The sequence below is a fragment of the Strongylocentrotus purpuratus genome, unplaced genomic scaffold (genome assembly GCF_000002235.5).
Source record: "Strongylocentrotus purpuratus isolate Spur 01 unplaced genomic scaffold, Spur_5.0 spur5_scaffold_1, whole genome shotgun sequence".
Taxonomy (NCBI): Eukaryota; Metazoa; Echinodermata; class Echinoidea; order Camarodonta; family Strongylocentrotidae; genus Strongylocentrotus; species Strongylocentrotus purpuratus.
This window is the reverse complement of record NW_022145594.1, coordinates 16,125,000-16,145,000: the sequence shown is the minus strand read 5'-3', so window position 1 is coordinate 16,145,000 and position 20,001 is coordinate 16,125,000. Positions and strand designations below refer to the sequence as shown.

The 20,001-nt window shown below is 36.7% G+C and overlaps 2 protein-coding genes across 2 annotated transcripts; both read right to left on the bottom strand.

Annotated features, from left to right (window-relative positions):
• Positions 1 to 662: 662 nt before the first annotated feature.
• On the bottom strand, positions 663 to 4,300 carry LOC105439579. Its single transcript, XM_030977733.1, has 3 exons — positions 4,153 to 4,300; positions 3,220 to 3,254; positions 663 to 2,447 (listed from the first exon to the last, which is right to left on the bottom strand). The coding sequence occupies exons 1-3, from the start codon at positions 4,256 to 4,258 to the stop codon at positions 1,998 to 2,000; spliced, it is 591 nt and encodes a 196-aa protein (XP_030833593.1). The 5' UTR covers positions 4,259 to 4,300; the 3' UTR covers positions 663 to 1,997.
• An 858-nt stretch (positions 4,301 to 5,158) lies between these two features.
• Positions 5,159 to 19,301, bottom strand: LOC105439578. Its single transcript, XM_030978550.1, has 12 exons — positions 18,902 to 19,301; positions 18,334 to 18,531; positions 17,693 to 18,031; positions 17,022 to 17,330; positions 14,717 to 14,944; positions 14,050 to 14,270; positions 13,494 to 13,722; positions 8,541 to 8,849; positions 8,067 to 8,239; positions 7,485 to 7,767; positions 6,065 to 6,217; positions 5,159 to 5,400 (listed from the first exon to the last, which is right to left on the bottom strand). The coding sequence occupies exons 1-12, from the start codon at positions 19,299 to 19,301 to the stop codon at positions 5,159 to 5,161; spliced, it is 3,084 nt and encodes a 1,027-aa protein (XP_030834410.1).
• Between the last annotated feature and the right edge of the window lie 700 nt (positions 19,302 to 20,001).

The following is a 20,001-nucleotide window of genomic DNA, read 5'->3' as shown; positions in this document are numbered from 1 at the left end:
ACCTTGAGGTCTCCCAGGATTTACAATGCAAGACTTGTTAAACATTCATATTATTTTTATTCGTCTAAAGTCAATTATTAATGTTATATTACAAATTATCTCATTCAGAGTGAAATAGTGCAATGGTGTAGTTATATTGATTTACATACATGTACATATGAGCTTATATGAGAATTATAATATCTGCCATTATAGTTATAATTATTAACTTGACATATAAATGTTACAAAGCCCTCAATATTTGAATCTAATCTCAAACTATCAAGCCCTACTGTTATGCATGAAAATATGTTTAAATTTAATTTGATTCTACATCTTAAAGCTACAGGTTACAACTACATGTACATATAATGTGTATACAAATGAATCGAAAGAGGCCATTGTTACTGCAAGTTAACATGTATCATTCAATGTTTAATAAATTGCGATTGTGCAACACATGGCCAAGATACTACATTATTGAAACAACACACTCTATACATACATGTAATAATTAACAGCGAATTGTTTTTAAAGTGTTAATCATAGAAATATAGTGTTCGTCATCTTTTTACAGTGTTGCTTTCAATGTGATCCTGCAGGCGGTTAGACTTACAGGCCAGAGTAGGAGATTAAATCTACTTTGAGAGCAAGTAGTTGTAATAAACTTGAATGCAATTCGTGCCATACACATTAAATATAGCATATAATCGATACACAATGCATTCTAAACCTAAGCAGGTTGTGATATTTTACATGCATTTGCTACATTTATTTAGTAGTTGCTTTAAGATGAAATATTTTACAGATATCCTTCGACAATTATTGAAATATGAATTTTCATTTAAACATCATCATTATAATACATTTATCATACATGTTAAGCTTACGAAAGTCCGATTTTCAAATTCATGTAAATGTGACAGATTTTAACCCAAATTGAAATCATAGTAACAAAAGCGGTGCAAGAAATCCTAATAACATACGATAGTAGGTATAATTCCATATTTACAGCATATTCTTTTGAATCAGTTAATATTTATTGTTCGTTATAAACCAGCAAATATAGATATATTTAGATGTTTAAGTGATAAGTATACATACAAGATAAACATGGACATTTACGTAAAACTGTTTTAATACAAACGAATCACTTGTGCAACGTTTGCAAAAGATCATGGTGTTATGCTAGGGGTCCACCTTTTAATAATAATAATAATAATACATATGATTTATAAGGCGCCAAACATTATATCTACCTGCATTAGCAGTATGTTCTAAAATCGAATGTAGAATAGCTTACAATATGTTGATGGAACCGAATAAAAGACGATCTATACCTTTCGAGTAAATTATGATTATATATTTAAAAAAATATATCAATCTAAATACATAACATGCGGCATTCTCTTAATATTAACTTAATATTACTACTGAAATATGGAGTGTAATTTACACATTCACTCATTTACTCTACTTTAGAGGTGTGATAAATTCGATACAATCACGACAATAGTATTTTATAGAAAATTACATGAATCATAAACTATAAATAAGCCTACTCGTACAGTTTTGGGCATCACATATTTTCTAATTCTAGTTTTTCTTTATGTTCTTGATATTTTTACATGTGAAATTATTTCAGAATATATGTTTCCTTTTACACAATGAAAACAAAAACTCATATGTATGCAAACCTTCACCGACTTTGATCCACGAAAACTTTTGACGGTGTAAGCTTCCCTTTTTTCTGAGTAAGGACTCTGTAATGTTAGTTAAGTGGAATCGTTGTACCATTTCTGATGAGGCTATCTTCATGTGTTAGCACATTCAACTTTTGATTTACCCAGTGCGCCACTCTTCTGTATCGTTAATGAATCATGTTAAGGAGACGACATAGGCGGTATGGGATACATGTTCATATATGTAGTGGTTGTTTTAGCATTAGCTTCTTGTGCTGTGGGAAGGATATTGATATATTGAGGATCTATATACACATTTACCGCCCCATCACACTTTCAAATAGGACTAACACAATCTTGATTGTCTGGGTCGTTTTGCAGCGCACTTTCATCGGTCATGTCCCTATTTACATAGACAGCCTCAGGACACTTTCGAGTAGCACTAGGACTGATGTATTCGTCATTGTCGGCGGGAGAAATCGGCTTCATGTCCATGTAGTTGCTTGTAGGTGTGTCATTGTTGGTGCGAGGAACAGGCTTCAAGTCCATGTAGTAACTTGTAGTTGTGTCAGTGTTGGTGCGAGGAATATGCTTCAAGTCCATGTAGTCGCTTGTAGTTGTGTCAGTGTTGGTGCGAGGAATAGGCTTCAAGTCCATGTAGTAGCTTGTAGTTGTGTCAGTGTTGGTGCGAGGAATAGGCTTCAAGTCCATGTAGTCGCTTGTAGTTGATTTAGAGGCGTGAGATGGAGGTACTGGTGCTATTTCAGTATATTCACCCAGGTCCACCTACAATAATATTTCCAAGCAAAATACCTAATGTGAATTTCAAAATGTCAAATATTTGATTCTATTATTCATATAAGGCCTATGAATCAATAGTTTGCAATTTTTAATATTTTCCTTAAAACGGTATCTGAGTCTTTCTGTACTGAAATGTGAGTGTAACAGTAGCTTGTAATGCAAAGAGGCAAATCATTTTAACTACCTACAACACAGCGGCGTATATATAAAGGAAAAATGGCGCCAGGGACGTACAACAACATTTTGCCACAACCTTTACAAGGTTTTCTGTTCAAAATACAAACAACATTTCCTCGACCAAGCCTGAGATTGGTAATCAACATTTGAATACCTATACAAATAAGTGTAGGAGCAAAGTGACCAAGCGGTATATTACTTTTTTAAACTTTTTTTTTTTTTTCTTCAAAACGTAAGTTCCCGTGCATTCTAAAATTCAGAGTTGTTCAAAGCAGCTCAGTATAGACTAATTTTCAATTTCGATTACATTTTAATTGAAAACAAACAAAGAAATTACTTTTTAACTTGAAAATTAAATTTATGGGGTTTAATTATGATTAAACTGAGTCATTAAAATGAATCTTGTTAAGAATGCTGAATTTATGGAGATAATTTGTTTCGACATGCCGCAGCTGAACATTAACCGATATGCATAAATTTCGCAATGAAACTAAGATTGAGTAAGTAATGCTATTTAGATTTCACCTTAATACTATTCTGTAATATCATATTAATAAGTAATGCAAAATTATAGACCTACCATTTGACCTTCTGGCTGATTGTGTTTTCCATGGTCTGCTTGGAGTGCACAGAAGAACATTGAATGTAAAGACAAATCGTGTTAATGGGAGCACACATTTTAACATATATAATTCCTTTTAAAAGTTGACTTTCATTAGAAAATTTGACTTATTTTATATTGAAAACTATATCCATGATAACAGATCAATAAATCGATCTGTTTAAATTAAAAACATTGTGAAAATAAAATGATAGAAGTCTGCGGGGAAATATGTTAATTTTTTCTTATCATGTGAATATAAATACAATTTAAAGTATCCTACTTCATATTCCTCTGACTAGCAGTTAACTTCTCCTTTATCCTATTTTGATCTTTATAATTTAAAGTTTTTTATTCGGAACTATAATAATATAAATGATTTTCTTCCCACATTTTATTATACTTCAATTCCTGTCTTAGTATTAACACTGTTATTTTTCATCATGAATGCTACAACTACTACAAGCACAATGTACGGCAGATAATGAGAGAAAGGGGGAGATTATACGGGTTAACATAGTTGGTAAGAGAATGTGAAAGTGTAAGGGTTATTTATGATAAACAGGAGTGCACACTTTATGAGCAGCGGGAAATTGAAATGCAAATACTAGTGAATACCACATATAACGATAAATAAGGAGATAAAGAACATCCGGTAGGTAAATTAATACAAACGAAAGAAACAGCTTAACAAACATTATGTATTTAGACAAAAAAAAAGAAGAAACAAACTCTCAGTGGGGATATGAATAGAAATAGAAATGAATAGAAATCAAGAGTTGGTGAAATAAAAAGGAAATGGAAAAAGAAGTTAAAGACTGAAGCTTCAAGAAAAAAAACTTTTAAAATGGAATGGGGAATGTCTTTTTTATTTGGAGGTGAACGTAGGGGGCCAGCTGCTTTACGACATACCCTTCTTTTGTTTCACACAGCATAACACTCCATAGAAGTACATCAAACCCAGTGAAATCAGCAGGATGAAACCAGCAGCGGCACTCACTCCAATTGCGATTATCATGTAAGGAAGGTTACTTTCAGTTGATGGCCGCTTCTCAACTAATAAGTCTAGGACAAACAATACCATGACTAGAATGTTGTGGCTTAATGGTTTTCTAAACAATTTTGTAGCAGATTGATTCAATGGAAATTTAATTATACATGATTTATGTATGGATGTTTCGTTCACATCTCTATATCCTTGTGTTTCAAATAGCGTTATACGAAGCCACGTAGGAGGATGAGTTGTGTTTGGCAGAGTGAAATATCTAATACTACTAGAAAACCTACACGCATATATTAATCCACACACACACCCCCGGCTAAGCACCAACACCTGCACATATGCATGTTTATTATCCCTAACACATAAATACTGACACGTACCCAAGACATGGGAATTCATCTATACCCATGTGCATGTAATTTGTGAATCTTAAAGCACATGTGAACCCACCCACACATGTTAATCCAATCCACACATACACACATTCACGCACTCATCCACACAACACACACACGCACATAAACAAGTGAAAACGTTCGAACACAAAGGTATTTTCATGTTCATCCACCCACCCACGTACATACATACAGCTTAACGTGAACTCTTTCTGTCTCGTGCTCATTTATCGTTATGTATGTAGATTACATCTAGGTAATGTCGGCTTTACGTTTCAATGTATAGTTATTATAGTAAGTTATAACGTTAAGGAAGCATGTTGTGATAAATATACAGTTGCATTCAATGGGGGACTTCTGCTTTTTTCTTGCCACTTAAAAAATATATTGTATGTTTCGAAACCTCGTTTTCATTGAGATCTTGACAACTTTCGCAACTAATGGGAATTGATGGTTTATGTATAGAGGCCCAAAATAGTCTCATTTTCTTATAAATAATTATACGAGAAATGATAATAGCTTAACCTGTTAATATATCAGCTGGTTTACTGCATAATTCCCTCCCAAAGGTCACCAAAACTGTGTCATCATCCGGGTCAATGTTGACCTCTGTGCCCGGTTCAATGCACTCTGAGCTATTCACAGAGGCACAGTCTGGTCCGCTGTAAGTCCTCTGTGTGATGAAGCACATTTCATCCAGGGTTTGGTTTGCCTCTGATAATGTTAAGATATGTTCTTGTTTGTCCCAGCTGGTCGTTATGCCTATATGACGAAGAAAGCAACAACAAAAAAACAAAAACAAAACATAGGAAAATAATGTTGGTATTACTATTTTTGGGAGAGACAGAGAGTGGGATGTGTTATGTATTTAGTATATCGTTTAATTTGATTGTGAACACACAGTCTTAAGATGAGTAGACATACAAGGTTTAAGCTAAATAAGGGAAAGGTTGTTGTGTTTGCTCTGTTTGAGCATCCCACCTTGTTTCTGCTCGGTCAAACTTTATCAAACCTGTCAGAACTAGCTATTCGTGTTAATAATTGCATGGAAGAGAATATAATTGGGCTATTCTGTTGACTGATTCAAACTGAAAACTGAAATATATCCCTTTCACTGGACTTAAGAAAGACGACTTGTGCAGAAAATATGTTGTAGATCCCCAAAGAACCCCTTTCTACAAAAACACAAACTACATTTGTGCTGATCAGGGTATTTTATCCCTCAAATGGTACGAAAATGATATAACAAATTAATATGCAAGTCAGAAATTCTCGTTATTTAGAAACTTACGAGTTGTTGAAGCTACTATTTGCACTGCGCTACTATTCCCCGCGCTGTTCACTGCCCATAGAGTTATCCGGTACCAAGTGAAAGGCACCAGTCCCACCAATGTGTGGGAGGTCCCGGTCAAGTTTGTGACAACACCACATCCCTCTTCTTGCGTGTCGTTGAGACAGTATTGCAGAGTGAATGTTTGTTCCAACCCGCCATTGAATCGTGGTTCCCAGGCTACGAAGAGAGTTGAAGGTGTCGTCTTGTTTTGGTCGACGAAGAACCAAGATGGTGGATCTGGGATGACTGTATGTAAATATAGAAAAGGGGATGTTAAATGGTTGAAATGAGAATCTATGGTTTTAAAGATTGTCTTTTACTTTAAAAAGTATTCCAGGGTGAAATTTTGTTGCAACCCGCCATCGAATCCAGGTTGCCAGGCAACGAAGAGAGTTGAAGATGACGTCTGGTTTTGGTCGATGAAGAACCGGGAAGGTGGATCTGGGATGACTTTACGTAAACACACACATAATTGGATTTTAAATGTTTGAAATGGTAATCTATGGTTTGAAAGATTGTCTTTTACTTTAATAAGTATTTCAGGATGACATTTTGTTGCAACACGCTATCGAATCCTGGTTGCCAGGCAACGATCGGAGTTGAAGATGTCGTATGGTTTTGGTCGACGAAGAACCGAGAAGGTGGATCTGGGATGACTGTACGTAGACATAGAAAAGGGGATTTTAAATGCTTGAAAAGAGAAGCTAAGGTTTCCAATAAAGACTTGTATGTAAGAATGTCTGTTCCAGAAAAATAAAAAACAACCCATGTGATGCGACTCTAACCATGAACAGAGCTACATTTCGTTTATATACTCACGATCAATATTTACTTTTAGAAAGTATATATGTGGTTTCAGAAATAAAGTAATAATAATCCAAAACTTGGAGGAAAGATAATTAGGTATACGTAGAATAATCTCACGGCGCTTCTCAAACTACCCCTGCTACAACATAAATAACCCAATTCCCGTAAATTGCGCAAGACCATGACGTATATTCACCATAACGTGCGAAAATGAAAGCTGTATAACAATTAAAAACTAGTGGGTGGAGAGTGATTCTAATTATATCACAACCAATCCAACACAAAAGCCTCGTGATGCCTACCGTAATTGGTAATTGGTAAAGCTTTGTCCAGAACGAAGAAGCCAAAAGCAAAATAATAGAAAATAAAAAATCTTAACGACATTTCAAAACTGAATTTGCTCTCAAAAGTAAATGGTGACTATAGATTTTATTTCAAATTAAATACATTGGATATGAGTAAACGATATGGTGTATTCTAATAAAGAATATATCAGCCACCCTGCTTAGTAGTTGGCTTCATGTTAAAAATACATTGGATATCAAAAGAGTGCATAAAATACAGGAACAGAGATCGATTGCGTTTTACACTGATAATTGAACACGATTGAGAGCGGGAAGGGGTACTGGAAAAATATGGATGTGGTGCATTTCCAATAAAACGTTAATTCAAGTGAGGAATATAAATACACGTGACAGGTATTTACGAGCTGTTGATGCCACTACCTCCACCTGACTACTGCTTCCCGCGCTTTTCACCTCCCATACAGTCATCCTATACCACGTGAATGGGTAAAATCCGACCAATGTGTAGGATGTTCCTGTGATGTTTGTGACAAAACCACACCCCTCTGTCTCTGCTTGCGCATCCTTTGGACAATATTTCAGACTGGACGTTCGTTGCAACCCGCCATCGAATCCTGGTAGCCAAGCATCGAAGAATGTTGAAGATGTCGTCTGGTCGACAAAGAAGGTATACATCTGGGATGACTGTAGAGTGACGTAGAAAAAAGGATTTTAAATTGTTGACATGGGAAGCTTTTGTTTTAAAGATTGTTTTCTTTAACAAAAAAATTCATTCTGTAAGAAATGAATGTCGTTCTGATGCAGTTACATGTTTCAATACTTTTTTTCAATACTGATTTTGTTTTTGTATACTCACTGGTATAGCTTAACGACGCGGTATTGTTACCGATATCTGTTGTACCCTGACATTTATATTTTCCAGAATCGCTTGGCTGAACTTTATCTATGACTAGTGTAGTTGTGGAGATTGTTCTCATCCAGACCCTGCCAGCGACAATAAGATGTCTTGTAGTGTTGGTTAGGATCGTCCCGTTACGGTACCAGTAGAAGTTACGAGCCGGCGGATTGGCATCGGATGTACATATGAATTGAACACTGAGGAATTGCTCATGGTTATAGATACGTAGAACAGAAATGGTAATGTTGCTAGGCGAGTCTGTTTTATAAATAAAGAGTGAGATAGAGGCAGATTGGGACAGTTTCATGAACAATAATATGACCCACAAATTTCGAAATAGCGGCGGTATTATTTGCAACGCAACACAATATAGAAATCCAATTTATCAAAAAATACATGCTAAATTCAATCTGTATGATTTTGTATAATTTTACAAAACTAGATATCATAACACGAAATAAGAAAATATTCTGTTTAATGTAATTGGCTTGCATGATTATGCAATAAAAATTCCCCTACTGCCACTCCCCACCGCATGGTGAAAGGAAAATAGACTTACATGCGATGTTAAGAACATCTGTTTTATTCTTGGTCCATGAGTATGGCGGTGCAGAGTGTAGTATTTCACAGACCAACAACTGTCCATGGTTGTAGCGAGTTGGTACGAATGTAAGATTACTTAGTGTGAATACACGTTGTTCGTAGGTCAACTCAGTCTGAACTGACGAGTACTGTGTAACATTTTCAGACCCGAGGTACCAATGGACCAACGATGTCGGATATCCGTTGTTTGATGTGCAGGTTAGCGTGCTCTGACTCCCAGATTTTAAATTGTTGATGCCGCGAACTCTAGGGGTATCCGGAGGTCCTTGAGATACAGCAACAAAATGAAGAAAAACAAAATGGTAAAACTAGTAAGGCAAGAGACATGACAGATGTCAATCGGGGGTATCGACCCCAAAGTTCTAGAAAAACGATTCAATTAACATTTTCAGATATATGTATATATTCAATGATCAATGTACTTCAATAAATCCTTCATTTAGACCCCGGAATTTAAGAAGCTAAACATAACCCACAATACACCAAACATAATACATATTAACAGACAGATAAAAAAACAATCCAAAATATTATTTAAAATTGTACTCATACAAAATTACAACGTTTGATATGTTTTTATTCAAAGTAAACATGTTTAGATTGTTAAAATGTTCGGATAATCGATTGAATTAATGTCTCACAAATCTAAATGTCGTATGCAAATAAGAACAGTGAAATGGGTTTACCAAAGTAGATTTGTCCAAAGTTAAACCGAGGATTCTAGTTTCGACGTAAGCACCTTTACGGTAATTTTGAAGTAGGTTAAGATTTGTCACATTTGTATACCAACCATTTACAATGAACATTATTTCTGCCTCGGCTGTGTGATCCCTGGCTGTTGATGAACAACGAAGAAATTTGTAGTGGTCTGTCCTATCGGGACGTAATTCCAGAACACTCTCTGAATCAAATAACGTGTCGTCATTGATGTTTGAACTTCCTGAGAACGTTTTGTGAGGGAGTCTCCGGGTGCCAATTGTCCAGCTTATAGAGGACACAGGACGGGACCCCAAACTTCTGCAGATGATAGTCACAAGTGTGTGTTCAAAGATAGTAAGACGTGCAGTTCCAGTCTCATTCTTAATCCTGTGTCCTACCGCGTGAATCTGCAGATTGGCTGGCGGCACTGTTTCATTACGAAAATGTAGATGAAAAAAGCAGTTAAGGATCGATTTGTTTCATGATTTTACTTGTGATTCATATGACGTTTACTTCGGACTATACTATGTGACGTATAGTTTAATAAAAAACAACAAAAACATCATCAACTATTTGTAATGCTTTACATGTATATTGTGACGTTAGCCGATTATCTACATTATACCGAGCATAAACATCTTCGTTGACTGAGAGATCAGTTTTGATCAAAGGTCGCTCGTAATGTAGTGAACGAACAACATGTTTCATCAATTTGAAATCCCATTGAGACCCCTTTCGCAGTGTAAACTATATGTATATACATAAATACATGCACATATTACTTTCCCATTGTCACTGCTATTCATGTTTTTATCTCCTTAAACTTACCTTGGACATCTAGACGAGTGGTAGTGTGAAGGCCAGCATTGTGGTCAGGCACCGAACAAGTCAACACCTGACCATGGTCGTCTTTGGTTGGTATTACAGTGACTACTCGCCGGGAAACATAACTATCACCTTGCACATTATTTGACTGATTCCTTATCAAGACATGCACATCTGAAGAAATTTGCCATTCCAGTAGTACCGGAGGTCGTGCGCCAAGAGCTATGCACAAGATGTTATATGGCATATCTGCTGTCATGGTTATGGTTGGGCTGCTAGTGTATTCGTCTTGAGAGATTTCATCACTGATGAATATCACATTTGGTGGGGCTATATATGACAAGATAAAGGAGTCAAGCAATTTAAGATGTAAATTATATGAGCCTATTTGAGGGGAAAAGTGTAAAGCTTAATCTGATAATTGTTTGTGACATAGAGGCATCATTCTATTTTGAAAAATAAAAATCCCGAATTTCATAGTATGTGCCTGATGAGAGCGCTCATTGACCCCTCATGGTTCATAACTGCAGAAACATTCTTTTTGCTAATCTACAAGTGAATTTTTAAAGACATATCTTCGAAAATATTTAGTTACTATTGTTATGTGTGCACTTTGTATGGGCTTATTTCGTTCTATCGCGGCTTCGCGTCGGAACGGGTTGCCGGGTTACACGATCTCTCGTGCATATATACCAACATACACGGAAGGTAGAGTAACTCGAATGCAAATAAGATACGTATTTTTAAAGAAGGTCCTTGTGATAATGCCAATATTTTCACTTGTATATTATTATCAGAATATATAATTAATATGAGTGGCAAATTCCTGATTTGTTGCCAAATAAATATAGATTTCAACAGTAACGTCATAAGTAAAGACGTCCATCGCTGGCCTTATTGCTGGCCCTATTAAACGGCGTCGGGTGGAGACTCAAGTTTCCTGTAGATTTGCTGTATGTTGTGCTTGTAGAAAGTTTTGGCTAGACGGGACTCAACACTTTGGTGACAGGAGTGATGTATTGCACAAACGTTACACCGATCCTTCAGGAATTAGGGCTTCATTATTCACTAAAGTTGGTGTAACCAGAAGACGCGAAGATCCGATGGAACGAATTAAGCCCTTAATATTCTAGCTTTTCCTTAATCATTGGAAGACTTTTAAAATGGTATGTTAACAGCAAAAGTTTGAGGAAGAGTTCTTACTACTCGACAAGACGTCTAGCTCCACTGCAGCTTCATCCAAACCTGCGAGGCCAATGACTTTGCACTCATATATTCCACTATCATCCATTGTCAAGTCTTTGATTGTCAGATTGAAACTTCGAGAATCTGTCGTCAGTATGAACTTAGAGGAATTTGAATTACTTGGCTCACAATCCGACATAATGTCAAAGCAGTCAAGAGAGACCAGAGTTTCGAAATCGTCTGTTTTCCATTTCAAAAGGAAGCTGCTGGAAAGGAACGAATAGAGGCAGGACAGTTGAATGTTCTCCCCAGTGACGAGGAGGTCCTTAGCAGCGATTGACGCTTGTAATTCCCCGCGGCACTCTGCAAGTAAAAAATAATGTTATCATTATTGTTGCATTTTCATAAAGACCAAACAAATAGGGGAAAAGTGACGTGCCATGTTTGCAGTGCATCAAACCCAAAACCAACGTTGATTTGATTGGCAATACCTTTAACAGCATTTAATCATCCTTGAATTAAACTTTAATAGGTAATTTTATAGTAGTAGTATTCCCAAATTTCTGTGCGAATTTCACAAATGTATAAGTTCATAATGCAGATTTATCGTCGTTTTTCTAAAATGTACCATTTTTTTTAATTTTTAGAAAGTGTGCAAAATAAGCGTTAACTTTTTGCTTCTCCATTTTCCATTGAAGTCATTCTAAATCACACTTTCTTGGTAAAATCGCATTTGACCCATTGTAGATTGAAAATGTCATGTACATGTATTCAACACATATTTTAAGAACAAGAAGCAAAATAATTCATTTCTAAACACTAAATAAATAAGTATAATAACAATTAATTCGAAAATACATGTAGTTACTTCCTCTGTTTAATTGTATTTCAATAATTATGAGGAATAATATACAGCAGGAAATACGAAGCCTCTTTTCAAAAGATATTTATGATATCTTTTCTCAAAAGATCTAGTAACATTGCATAACTTGCCCTTCATGTTTCTCCACACAAAAGAGAAATTAAGGGCACTAAGTTACCTGAATATGTGTGTGAATGATATTGACCCCTGTTGTATCAAGAATTGAGGTTCATTTGAGAGCTTGCCACGAAATGTTCAAGCGCCTGGTATACGCTTGTTGTGCGCTGGTGAACTATTCAACGCGTACTTGGCCTGAAATACATGAACAAAGACAGTGCGAGTTTGCAGGAAAATTATATCATTATGGATGATAATAGTGAATAATAAATCTGGATTGATATAGCGCTCAATACAAAAAACGTCTATTAGCGCTTTTTAGAGATACTATTATAGAATATTAGAATGTCATTGTTCACACTCCTTAATTGATAGCATTAGCTCATAGATCGTACATTAAATCGCATTACATACCGTTAAAACACACGAGGATGGCAAGCAAAATTCCTCTCTGAATATGAAAACCCATTCTTTGTGTAAATCTCGTGAAATAATTTTAACGTCTTTACTTAGAAGGTAAATATGAATAATCGATGCGCGGTCACAATTGGCGCCAGTACGTTACTTCTTCTGCCTCCTGAGAGTGAAAGAAATGTTTCTAGTAATTGCATTTATCTGTAATTGGTACTTATAGTTCAACTCGTGATAAAAGAATAATGAGGTCGATTGATTTTAATGTCTTTTGTACGGGAATCGAAACTATCTCTATGCCGCCAATTAATAAACGGGTTATTCCTTGTTCCCGCCGTAACGTTAGACGGCGCTAGTACTTGTAAATTTAGTTGTCACTTTTAAGTTATACCTTCAATCTTGCTTGCAGTTTTATTGCCGCTTTTATAGAAAAATATAGATACGTTTGAAGAAGCCCACCATCTAATCCTGGTTGCCAAGCAACGAAGAGAGTAAAATATGTCGTCTGATTTAGGTTTACATTGAGCCGAGTAGGAGTATTCAGGATGGCTGTAATATTTCAGCAAAATATGGTACAGGTACGGACTCGGTTACTCGCTCTCTATCATTGTATTGTTACAAACCTATAAAAAGAACAGAATCAATTCATGTCCACAAGAATCGTCAAGAACCGGCCCGTAGTTTATCCATATCGGCATGGAAATATGTTGTAAATATTGAATGTCCTGAAGCCAAGTTGTAGGAAATAAAACCTCCCCCATATCACGTACTAGAATGCTACCTATTCTGTAAGGCTTTTGGGCTACTCACTTGAGATGGAAAAGTAGATAGCAGCACTGCCATTACCCAGTGGTGTCTTGACCAGGCATTCATATTTTCCTTCATTGATCACCTTTGGATTACTGAGCATCAGCGTACTTGTTGTAACTGTTTCAGTTTCTTGGAATTCCCATTGGTAGACCGCTATTTTGGTGTCATTTTCCAGCCTTGATCCATTGAAGAACCACTCAAAGATACGGGCTCGGGGTCTAGCATCTATCTGACATGTAAACATGGCATACATTCTCCCATCACTAGCCAAACTTCGACGAACCGACAAGTCGACAATGACGGGAGGATCTCAATATTGAAGAAATACAATGTAGTGAGACAAAGTCGGTGTGGCTAAAGGCCTGGGGTCGAAGCTAAAGAAAATATAATGCTATGAAAAAGTGTGTGAGTAAATACAACATAGTTTACTTGGATGAAAAACTATAAGTAAAAGAGGTTGCCCACTCTAATTCTTCGTACTTTGATATGTATGATTTGTATGACATTAATGATTAAGAATACCTCACTTACATGAAATCCCGATCGTTTTCCTTACGCTCCTCGACCACGCAGGCTGAGCTTCAGGCTGAAAGACCTCACAGACAAGGTATTGGCCGTGGTTGCTCTCCTTTGGAGTGAACATGAGCACACTCCTTGCAGACATCCTATTATATCCATTCGGTTCTTTTTCTGTTGCTGACTTATTGGTCAGATCGGTCGTTCCTAGGTTCCACTGAAATACCGGCGCTGGATATCCATTGTTGTAAATGCATGTGACTGCTGGACGAAACGTCGTAAGATAAACTAAATTTGCATTTTATTTTCATTAACATTTTATCTAAACTATGAGTTAGTATATTTTGCCCTCTCATTGTACAAGTGGACAAACAGGAACTCCTTCGTAGATACTACCATTTCATTTAATTATCATGTGAAAACGAATTGCCGTGAGTGGTATACGATGGTGTTCTGCAAGAGATTACCACAATTCAGGCGTCGGCACGAAGAACAAAATATTCTGAAAGCGATACAGTTTAGTTTAGTTGTATAGTGCATATTTGTCCAGGATAGAATATTATTAATAAGGAAAGATATAATATTATTCATTAACTCACCATAAACTACTAATCTCACTTCTGCATGAACTTGGTTTTGCCCTGCAGGTGCCAAACACCGCACCAGTTTGTAATGATGACTAACATTTGGTACCATCCGCAACCTACTCTCTGCATCAAATAAACTACTGTCCATTCTATTTGGGGTAGCGGAAGTGGTGATGCCGTCCGTGACCACTGGATCTCCCAGTTCCCAGAAGAGTATGGCAACTGGACGAGACCCCAGACACTTGCAGGTGATGAAGGCTGGAATGTCTTGAAAGACGACTAAAGTTTCGGTTCCCGTTAGGTTGGTTATGTTGGAGGAAGCTGACAGCTGTAATTCTGTAGGAAGGACTTGAATTAAGAAATGAAAGATGATGGTAATCTATGTAAATTAGAAAGTTCATGAAAGAAGTACGAAGATGGGGCAATAAAAAAAACCCTGTATAGTTGCAGAATTGTATCAAATGCTGTGTTCATGCTTATTCATTGATGTTTCATTTAATGTCTGAGCATAAAGCTAATTACAAAAGCCATTGACAAATAGTGGCTATATATATGATTGTTCTTTTTATTACGAATTTTTCTTGTGACATAATTATAATTTTATAATTATCATTATTATAGTATTTAATTTCAGCGGCAAGGATCCACTGACATAAACTACGCAACTCATAAGCAACGTAATCTGCAATAATAAACACTTGTCACTATAAACCATGCCCATGCTCCAGAAATACCACCCTTGGTTGTAGATTTAAAGCTCAAAGAACACTGAAATCAAATTTGTCTTTGTCAGTTATATTCACACAAACAAATTCGACCTCCTGGTTTGGCGTATATTGAGAAATATATTATTTTCTTTATATACATTGAATGCACCTTACATTAATAGTGCATTGCTATTCACGTCGATAGGTTTTAACAAAATAATCTATTTTTTGGGGTAAGGAATACAAGCTCTATAAGGTGTTGTGATTTGGTACTGTAAATTAATGTAAACAGATAGTTTTTGACCTGGCAATCTAAACAACGCTCTTGTCAATTTATGAACGATTTCACAACATTCATCAAATATTTCGGTGCCATTTATAAGGTAATGCAGAGTGAAACATTGCTGCATGTCAGCATCGATTACAGGTTGCCATGCAACGAAGAGGGTAGATGATGTCGTCTGGTTTTGATCGACGATGAACCAATACGGTGAATCTGGACCCCCTATATTTATTTGTGTATGTAAATAGATGGCAAAAAATGATGTATTAATGAAAGGGATAATATATTCTCCTAAGAACCCGAGATGTATCCAATCGATCAATATCTGGTATTATATCGTAATTACGGTTGAACGACAGGTATTCCTGTGATAAATACTTCCCGGTCAATTTACTACACTAAATGCCCCGTAAGTTTAAATCCTAAACGATATACCTTTAAATAAATAACATAAACCTATTCATAACCCTATACCTAGCGTTGCCCCCCCCCCCCCCCCCACACACACACAAAAAAAAACAGCCTTATTACTCTTACGGTGTATCATTTGTGAACTAAATCACAATTTATTGTCAAAACATAGTCGGATACGTTATGGCCTGTCAAACTGTGCCACATTTGATAATTGTGCAACTTTTAATTGTTGTACTTTCGAAAGACCTACCAGAATACGACAAGGTAATAGTTGCGTTGTCGTTCCCGAGCATTGTTTCTGCGAAACATATATAGTTGCCTTCATCTTCTGCCGAAATATCAGAAATAACCAAGCTACTCGACATCATGGTATCTTCTTTTAGAAGGCTGCTGTGAATGTGAAGGTGGGTGCTGTTGTTTAGTTCCGCGCTATTCGAGAACCAGGTTATTGAAGCTAGAGGTCTGCTATCTGATATGCATGTAAGAATTGCATCAACGCTCTGTTGGCCACTGGAAACCCGACGAAAAGCGGATTCCGCAATGACAGGAGAATCTACAATAAAGTATTCCGGAAGAAGAAAATACGTTCACGAAACAATACAAGGAAGGCCTAAGAGGATATTTTTTTCTGATGGTATTATTGATTAGCGTAAGTGAATACAATTTTTAATCGCTACCAATATTTTGTATTAAAGGCTAACATGTTAATAGCACTATGACCGTAACATATAATTGTCTATTTACAGGTCTATCGATCTTTTGGTATTAATCCGACCCCGTATTTTGAAAGCAACATAAATAGTTATTTGTAAAAGGAGAGAGAATCGAACCAGGTGGAGTTTTTAAAACACATAACCTACCTTTGCCCATTCAATATAATCACAGAAAAGAACATATAAGCTCACTGCAAGCTGGTACAAACAATTTAAATGTCTCTTTTAACGATATGACAACGTAATGTACCTGCTTCGTGATAAGATCTACATGATGAATGGGTTAGGTTTAAATAAATCAGACTTACAAAGAACATGAAGAACATCACTGATACTCCAATACTCCATGGGTGCAGCGCTTGCTTGAAAAACCTGGCAGACAATGAGTTTCCCATGATCGTCTACCGTGGGTGTAAAATTGTACAAACTTATGGAATCCAGTCGATGATTTCTTTTCCTCAAAGACTGTGTATAATAATCTTTGGTGACGTTCTTTGATCCAAGGTACCATTGAAAAGCTGGGGCTGGGTAGCCGTTGTTCGATGTGCAAGTCACGTTTGATGACACTCCATCCTGCAAACCTTCCACTCCACTTAGGTAAGGAGGATCCGGTGGTCCTTAAAAATCAAGACATATTTATTATGTCATTTTTTGATAATTTAGGCCCATAAGACTTGCATAATATATACCCCCCTGCCAAAAGCACGTCTTGCCTATATTATAAGCATCCACAAACTTTGATCCCATGTAACTCATATTCTGAAACAAGAAAGGAATCATGTTAATATCTAGATTAATTTGCTTGAGCTATCAGGAAGGTTTGTCGCTAAAGATTTTCCAAACATGTTCACTTCTTTAGGAAAGCATAGTATTAATACCCCGGCACGTCAAAGTCAATGTCAAAGTGTGACGCAGTTTGTCCCAGACCCCATTTGGTCTTCTGTTCTGAATAATAGAAGATTGGGTACGGGATACTCACCATAGACGATAACCCTCACTTCTGTTTGACGTTGGTTCATACCTGCATATGCCATGCATCGGAGAAGATTATTGTGATGCCTCCTTTTTGGAATCAACAGTAGAGTAGACTTGGTGTCGCGTAAACCTTGATCGTCCTCATTCGGGGTAGACGCAGAGGTCGTGATACCTAGGTCGTCGTCCGAACCAACACTCCATGCTATAAGAGCTGTAGGGCGAGATCCTACACTCGTGCAGGTGAAGGATGTTGCCGAGTCCTCAAAGACAATGACACTTCTTGTCCCTGTTACGTTGAAATGTATGGATCCATACGCGGTGAGCCTGATATCACTTGGCGGTACTGAGTGGAAAGAGAAAGAAAGGATCCGAATTTGAATACGGAGTCAGCAACTGGAAATAGAGAAAAGGAGATGACCTATTATAAATTGCGGAAGGTATCAAGGGAGATAGTTTTGTTCTTATTTATAAAACAGATAACAAATGAAAAATCGTTGGTTAGATAATCACCTTGCAGATCTAAGTGGATTGACAAATCAAGCCCAATTTCCAGTTCCCGATGCGAAGTCACACAGCGGAAAATCTTTCCATTATCGTTCCTGGACGGAGTTACAGAAACAACTCTGCGGGAGGTGTAAGCGTCACCATGAATAGCGTTATACTGATCGTCTATTTGAATCTGTACTTCTTCGGGAACATCCCATTCCACTTCTGCAGGTGGTATAGCGTCTTGAACCGAACATGTTAGGTTGAGGGTTCGCCCAGATGTGATGCTCACTGATGCTCTATTCTTGTATCCATCCTCAGACCGATTGTCGGTGATGGATATCAATCTCGGCATGACTGGATTTTTAGGAAAACAAATACATGTTTAGTTATCACTAAACATATTTCTTGTCAACTTGCATGTCGACCAAACTCTAGGACCACTTTGGACATAAACAAAATGAATATACCACAGTTTCAATACTATTTGTAATATACCCTAATTTTGATATTTTTTTGTTGTCGCGAATCGAAAACGATGTACCATTACAGTAATATAATGACAACTGAAGTACTTGTTATCGATGACGATACATCCGGCGTGACTGTTATATTCAAAAAGTCGAATGTTGTATTGATTTTGAATGAGAAATGAATCATTGATATTGTAATTTCACACACATCACAACTATATCAAACTATCCAGATTAATGTTATGATACATTACCTGGTAGCAGTACCTTCAGTACAATTTCACTTGCAGCTGCATCAGAAGATGTGAAAACTAAACACTGATATCTGCCGCTGTCATCCACTGTTAAATTCATGATAGTTAGATTTCCACTGGAAGAATCTGCCCTCAAGATGTACTTGGACATATCTAGAATATTTTTCTCGTTTCTGCATCCCACCCCTCGACATGTATCAGAAGCCAGGAGACTGTCGTTCCCGTATTGCCAGTAGAGTTGGCGATCTTTCGATGGAGAAACGACGATGCAGGCTAATGTTATATCCTCACCAACGACAGGAAGGATTTCTGGGTTCTGAATTCTAGTAGACACGCTCACCTCATATGTCTTAGAAACGATGAAGATGAGGTAAATAAATATTTGAAGCCGTTCATCCATGTTGTTGTTACGTCTCATTTCCTGGTATATACCGATTTTTGGGGTGCGTTGCTTAAACCATCCTGCTACCTAACACAATATCCGGAGAATAAATGAATGCACAATGTGCAGTAACGGTTTTCAATGACTAAATGAGTGGTCAAAAGAAAAGCGGCTGATATGCTTATTCACTTTTCTCTTGCGCTTCGAAAGTGAAAGGAATTCATCTCTCTGAAGAGCATAAGTGCGCTGTCAGTTACAAACAAAAAGTGGGTTTCGGAACTTACTTTAATTGAAACTTTGGCCATTATTAGATTAAATTACATTATGAGTGCACCGATAATAGTTGTTACTTTCAATTTGACTTTCGATAATACCTTTTAGGTATATAACATTTGGTAGATATTTTTAGTAGGGGAATAACAGGGAATTATACTAATTTCTTTACTGCACATGAGAGAAGAGTTTGAGAATATATACATCATTTGTTACTTTTTAAAGGTTCATGAAGACGTCCTTTTCTAAACACGAAGAGGAAATTCTGGTATCAAAGCAAATATTTTCTTTCCAGTAAAAGCAGCAATGGGTTTATTATAGACTCCCATTGCTGGAAGGGGTCTCATATTGCTTTTCTGTAGCTAATGTTTCTTCTACAAAGAGATGTTGCAGTATAAATGCACTCCCAGTGAATAGAAAACCGTCTTGTTATTAGACTTTCAAA